Source organism: Gadus chalcogrammus, chromosome 9, assembly GCF_026213295.1.
Source record: "Gadus chalcogrammus isolate NIFS_2021 chromosome 9, NIFS_Gcha_1.0, whole genome shotgun sequence".
Classification (NCBI taxonomy): domain Eukaryota; kingdom Metazoa; phylum Chordata; class Actinopteri; order Gadiformes; family Gadidae; genus Gadus; species Gadus chalcogrammus.
The window spans coordinates 3,229,560-3,236,002 of record NC_079420.1 but is presented as its reverse complement, the minus strand read 5'-3'; the positions used below and the strand labels follow the sequence as shown (position 1 = coordinate 3,236,002).

At 49.1% G+C, this 6,443-nt stretch overlaps 1 protein-coding gene across 1 annotated transcript in view; it reads left to right on the top strand.

Moving 5' to 3' along the window:
• Positions 1-1,562: 1,562 nt before the first annotated feature.
• Positions 1,563-6,443, top strand: part of LOC130389448 (potassium voltage-gated channel subfamily D member 2-like) — a 64,008-nt gene continuing 59,127 nt past the window's right edge. The window contains exon 1 of the mRNA XM_056599241.1: positions 1,563-2,674. Within this exon, the coding sequence (XP_056455216.1) occupies positions 1,563-2,674 (1,112 nt within the window). The remainder of the gene's footprint in view (positions 2,675-6,443) is intronic.

Sequence of the window (6,443 nt, the reverse complement as noted above, 5' to 3'; positions counted from 1 at the left end):
CTCGAGGGAGTTCGGCTCCTCCTCAGCCCTTTTATTTTTCCCGCGGAGTCGATCCGTGTTGCAGCAGCACATGCTTCTGTGTGTGCCGTGCACGCGCTAACGCAGCTGTCCTGTCCTCGCGCACGGAGCCCCTATACGTCATTTTTCAACGGCGCTGTCTCGCGCCAACCGGAGAAGGCAGCGTTGCGTTCTGGAAACACACGAGAGACGGTCGTAACGTTCCGTTGGAAAAGTCAGTGTAGATTAGTACGACCTTTAGGCGAACGGCAAACGAATCGAGTTCAAACTAAACGCTTGCCCGCAAAGCGACGAGGATTAGGGCTGTACTTTCTCCTCGTTGTTTTTATCGGTTCTTGCTCGGAAATATCAATATTTGGTTAAAAAAAATACAGCCTATGTATTTTTGGGCTCTAAGTCGGAAAAAGACTTAGAACTTACGTGTTATTTACGGAGCAAAGAAACGACAAGGAACCTAATAGAGGTAACGGTGTTGTAAAATGAAAGCCTTCTTATGCAGAGCCGTTGACAATAGTTGGGATTTACTGGACTGATACAGCCTACCTATCTGGAAGGAATCAAAGCCTAGCATTGAACAAATCTCGCTTCCGCAGAACGGATAAAAAAAAACCTTGGGAAGATGCTGCCTTCTGGCTGCAGTCGGGCTATTGGGGAGGTATAGCCCCTTTCCTGGACCGTGAGGAGGGATCTCTGAGTACAGAAAGACCGCTCATCTCTCATTGCATATTATTTCCCCTCCTCTTCGCAGTCGGTTTCCTAGGGGGGTGGTCTTGCAGTCGACGAGTGAAGCAGAGTTTATTGAGGAGTATAGCTGCATCGGAGGGGAAAAAACGAATGCAAGGCTACACACACACATATACACACATACACAGACACACACACACACACACACCAGCTGGCGATCGGTTCCCTCGCGGATGGCGTGAATGCAGGAAAAAAAAAACTCCCTGGACTAACGTCAACTCGCCCGAGGAACTAATTGTTGAAACTTGTTGATGCGTCGACATGCTGTGGTTTTGCTCGTAGCGCGGGGCTGCAGTGAGAAAATACATGGGCGGTGGATTTCGAGTATTCCTAAACATATAGGGTTCCTCGTTGAACGCTGCACGAAAACCGCCGAAAGAAAATCCCCCGTCTTTAAGGTAGGTGGCTCGAGCACTTGGATTTTTTTGGGGGGGGCTACGGGGGAAAAAAAACGCCATGGGTTTTTGATAGGTTGTGTTTTCGGAAAAATCCACTTTATGTTGTCGTTTTTTTTTTGCCGCAGAAAAACTAAACAGTCACACTGAACGTGGAAGGCGCCGGAGTTAAAAAACCCACCGCTGCTATGCGCAACCTCTCTTTAACTAAATGGACGGATCTCTGCTACGGCGGATCAGACTGACAAAGCCATGCGGCATCTATAGCACCTTATATAGGCTATATGCGTTGAGGGCTAATCTACAGATATATATATGCCTTTCTTTCTCTCTGCAGATGCGATTCGTCTCCGAGCCATAGCACTGTGATATCCGAGCGGGCTTGTTTTTGAGCACTGGGTCAGCATGGCAGGAGGTGTAGCGGCATGGCTCCCGTTCGCCCGCGCGGCGGCCATAGGGTGGATGCCCGTGGCGAGCGCGCCGATGCCGATCCCCCCGAAGGACAAGAGGAAGTCACAGGAGGGACTGATCATCCTCAACGTGAGCGGGACAAAGTTTCAGACGTGGAAAAACACCTTGGAACGCTACCCGGACACTCTGCTGGGGAGCACGGAGAGGGACTTCTTCTTCCACGAGGAGACGAACGAATACTTTTTCGATCGTGACCCTGATATTTTCAGGCACATCCTCAACTTCTACCGCACGGGGAAACTACACTATCCGCGGCAAGAATGCATCTCCGCGTACGACGAGGAGCTGGCGTTCTTTGGCATCATCCCCGAGATCATCGGGGACTGTTGTTACGAGGAGTACAAGGACCGGAGGCGCGAGAACGCGGAGAGGCTCCAGGACGACGAGGAGATGGACCAGAGTAACGACACCACCCCCGTCAACCTCACCCCGCGCGAGTACCTTTGGCGGGCTTTTGAAAACCCCCACACGAGCACGCTGGCCCTGGTCTTTTACTACGTCACGGGCTTCTTCATCGCCATCTCGGTGATGGCCAACGTGGTGGAGACGGTCCCGTGCGGGTTGATGCCCAACCGCTCCAAGGAGCTCTCGTGCGGCGACCGTTACGCGCTGGCCTTTTTCTGTCTGGACACCGCGTGCGTCATGATCTTCACCTTCGAGTATCTCCTGCGTTTGGTGGCGGCGCCGTGCCGCTTCAAGTTCATGAAGAGCGTGATGAGCGTCATCGACGTGGTCGCCATCATGCCTTACTACATCGGCCTGGTCATGACGGACAACGACCAGGTCAGCGGCGCGTTCGTCACCCTCAGGGTCTTCCGGGTGTTTCGGATTTTCAAATTCTCCCGCCACTCGGCGGGGCTGCGCATCCTGGGCTACACGCTGAAGAGCTGCGCCTCGGAGCTGGGCTTCCTTCTCTTCTCCCTCACCATGGCCATCATCATCTTCGCCACGGTCATGTTTTACGCGGAGAAGGGCTCCACCGCCAGCAAGTTCACCAGCATCCCCGCCGCGTTCTGGTACACCATTGTCACCATGACAACACTCGGGTAAGGGGCTGTTGTTGCACCAATCAGTGTGTGTGTGTGTGTGTGTGTGTGTGTGTGTGTGTGTGTGTGTGTGTGTGTGTGTGTGTGTGTGTGTGTGTGTGTGTGTGTGTGTGTGTGTGTGTGTGTGTGTGTGTGTGTGTGTGTGTGTGTGTGTGTGTGTGTGTGTGTGTGTGTGTTTGTCTGTGTGTCTGTGTGTCTGTGTGTTTGTGTGTTTGTGTGTTTGTGTATGTGAGTGTACGTACACACTACTAATCATTCTCTGGTTATTATTTAGCCCTGCAGGGTTTGCCTAGCTTTTGGAGGTAAACGAATACACTCCCACAAACATTATCATGCCATCTCAGTAGTTCTTTAATTGGCTCATGATTCCACGCGATAGAGAACATGTACTGTATGAATAGGTGTAGCAGAACGAATAGGCCCTCATGTTGGCAACCGGCCAAAATCATGTAAGTAGTTTCAATCATTAACTAAATGGCGGGGGTGTGTGTGTGGGGGGGGGGGGGTGGTTGTTATTCAGCCCCCCTCCCTCCCTTTCAACAGGGTGTAAATATTTAAATGTGATTTCATGTTAATGAAATTAGCCCGCGCCGTGTGCTGATGCCGCATGAAATAATTAATCGCGGTTAAGAAGATTATTCTCAATGAATATATTGATGAGTGCACTCAGGCGTTGTTCCGTGCGCCAGGGTTATTGTTCGTCCTCTCCCTCTGCATTCTGCGACTCACCCGCTGCGGTGGGGCGCTCTCCGAGGTGCTGAAAAGTTCCATCAGCGGCGACCGGCCGCTATCTGTCTCCTCGTTAAACTGTCACCCAGCCACTACAGAGTGGCCTCTGGCTTACTGGAGCGAAAGTGTAAAGTCACAGAGTCGGATGGGGGTAACAAAAAAAAGAAGAGTCCCTATTTCTATTGTGTAACAATATCTCGGTTCTAGGGTTATGGGTTTTAGGAGTTGCGTGCGTCTTGTGATTTATGCTTAAACGTGCTGTGTTGAATCAGGCTATCGTTTTTAGTGTGTTTATGCCATGCCATAGACAACGCATCGATCCTGTAGCTTTGGTGATTTTTTTGTTTCGTTTTTTTGCTTGAGAGTGGGTCAGAGGAAATAGGAAAAAAAAAAGAGAGAGAGAGAGAGAGACGAGAGAGAGAGAGAGAGAGAGAGAGAGAGAGAGAGAGAGAGAGAGAGAGAGAGAGAGAGAGAGAGAGAGGAAGTGACGAGGAAGTGACGAGGTGACAGGGTGAGGTATAAAAATGTCAGTAGCCGTCACTAGGGTGGTTGCCTGTGAAAAGACTTACAGTGCCCTGTGCAGTCGGTTAGCTATAATTGTTGCATGCAGGGACACATATATTTTCTCAACAAGTAGAGCACAATATTTTCTGCCTGAGTGTTGGATGTTTGGTAGTCTGCTCTCATACTGCCCTTTGATGCAGCCATTCAGTCACAGGCAGCTGGTTACCCACTCATCGTGGGGGGTTTTCTTCCTCAAAAGAGCAACCATCTGTCCCTTTTTATTGGCTTTTTATCTATAATTATTACATGATAAATATCCTCTTCTGCCGTTATTCTTATCCAATAGAGGAACGTTATTATGGCATGCCATGATGTTGTCTATTTTTGCAAGAAGAAAGCCATTTTGGTCGTGTGGTGTTGTATGGTATTTTGGGGTGTATATACACTCTACACTGCTTCTGTTATTTTTTCAAACCCAATGTCACTAATTAATTTTTCATCACATGCTGTTCAAGATGGTTTAGTAATCCTCCCAAAATTCTCATTTAGTAGGTGTCTGTGTAGGGTGCTAAATCGTATACTAAATGAACATAAAATTCAAACAGGACTTGACAAAGCATTCCAGTTCATTTCAACCTCTGGTGAGCATGGCTGTTTACTAGATATAACTGGGCTTCATGGGATAGTTTTAGTGCCCTAAAATGTATTGCCATTTTCAGACACTGCAAACACCCTGGTCCACGTCTTTGTACTGATCCTCATATTCGTCTTTGGCTTCTTGTTCTTCTCCATCATCTGCTGTTTCTTCTTCTTCTTCTTCTTCTTCTTCTTCTTCTTCTTCTTCTTCTTCTTCTTCTTCTTCTTCTTCTTCTTCTTCTTCTTCTTCTTCTTCTTCTTCTTCTTCTTCTTCTTCTTCTTCTTCTTCTTCTTCTTCTTCTTCTTCTTCTTCTTCTTCTTCTTCTCCTTCTCCTTCTTCTTCTTCTTCTTCTTCTTCTTCTTCTTCTTCTTCTTCTTCTTCTTCTTCTTCTTCTTCTTCTTCTTCTTCTTCTTCTTCTTCTCCTCCTTTGTTTTTTTCTCCTTCCTCTTCCTCTTAATCATCCTCTTCTTCTCCTCCCATGGGACTATAATGCTACTCTTAGCCCCTTTTAATTGTAACAGCCCACACTGTTTTCCGTGATTTGTCATTGGTGGCATGCCACTGCCTTTGTAGGTTTCTACAGGCGCAAGAGGGCCTCTCTTATTCAACACTAGTAGAACTATTACTCACAGTAAACGACAACAAGGGAGCGTGTGGACGCTCTCCCCCTGTTCCCTCCACTTGTATCCTAACGTAATGTCATTGGCAAGCTACTCTGCACAGATTCAGATCCCAAAATAGAAGTGGAATTGTGTTAGACACAACACTGCATGTTTTATCTCTCCAGGATATATTTCTGTATTCATCCTGAAATATCCTTTGTCGTTGCTTAAGCTGGATTTGCGTGTGATGTTTTTAATGGGGACGCGTTCCATTGTAAAACCTGGCAGACAGATCTGCAGCCTGAAAGGCTATGTCCAGTGGGGACTCCAAAAACCATTACAGGACAGAATCTTCCATCAATGCTTCTAGGGGTGTGTGTGTGTGTGTGTGTGTGTGTGTGTGTGTGGGTGTGTGTGCTTTTGTGTGTGTGTGTGTGTGTGTGTGTGTGTGTGTGTGTGTGTGTGTGTGTGTGTGTGTGTGTGTGTGTGTGTGTGTGTGTGTGTGTGTGTGTGTGTGTGTGTGTGTGTGTGTGTGTGTGTGTGTGTGTGTGTGCGTCTGTGATTTAAAAAACCTTCTCTCAGCCCCCTGTACCACTGGTGAATTATATGTCGTTGAGGCAATGCTCAAGATGAGGAAAATGTCTTATGGTACTTTCCTCCCGTAACCTTCAAGTGCTGCTTATCTGCTGCTCGCAGTGAAGCTTCTGAGGGAAGAGTTCATAGCACAGCAGGCAGACAAAATGATCCAAGTCGTGTAAATTGTTATTTAGGCGGGATATGAGCGGCGGTGTCTTTTATATATAAGCTGTTTAGACGGAACGGGTGAGGGCGGGCACGGCCATTCCACACAGGAACCTCATTCAAAAGCCTCGCCGAACATTTGATTTCAATACGATAGCCCCCCACATTTTGTCCCTGCACGCTATCACGACTCTTCTCCACAACATATACTTCCAATTCTCCCTCCACAGACGCCCCCCCCCCCCCCCCCCCCCCCACCCTCTCCTGCTCACGCTCGGTGGAAGACAGGGAGGCGGTGGCGCCTTGTATCCCCCCCCCCAAACCCAACCGTTGATGGGCCATTGATCGTGCTTAAGCAGACGTGCCGACGTTGTGGCCGGGGGTGGAGGTGGAGGCGATGAGGGTGTAGGGGGCGGCGGTGGTGGGGGGGGCGGTGTGTGTGTGGAGCAGGGGCTCCTGTTCAGAGACACTTGGCAGACAGCCTGGGCGGGGAGGGTAGGGTGCCTGGGGACCCGTGGGGGCGGCGGGGGGGGGGGAATCAATAGCGCTGTGCAGC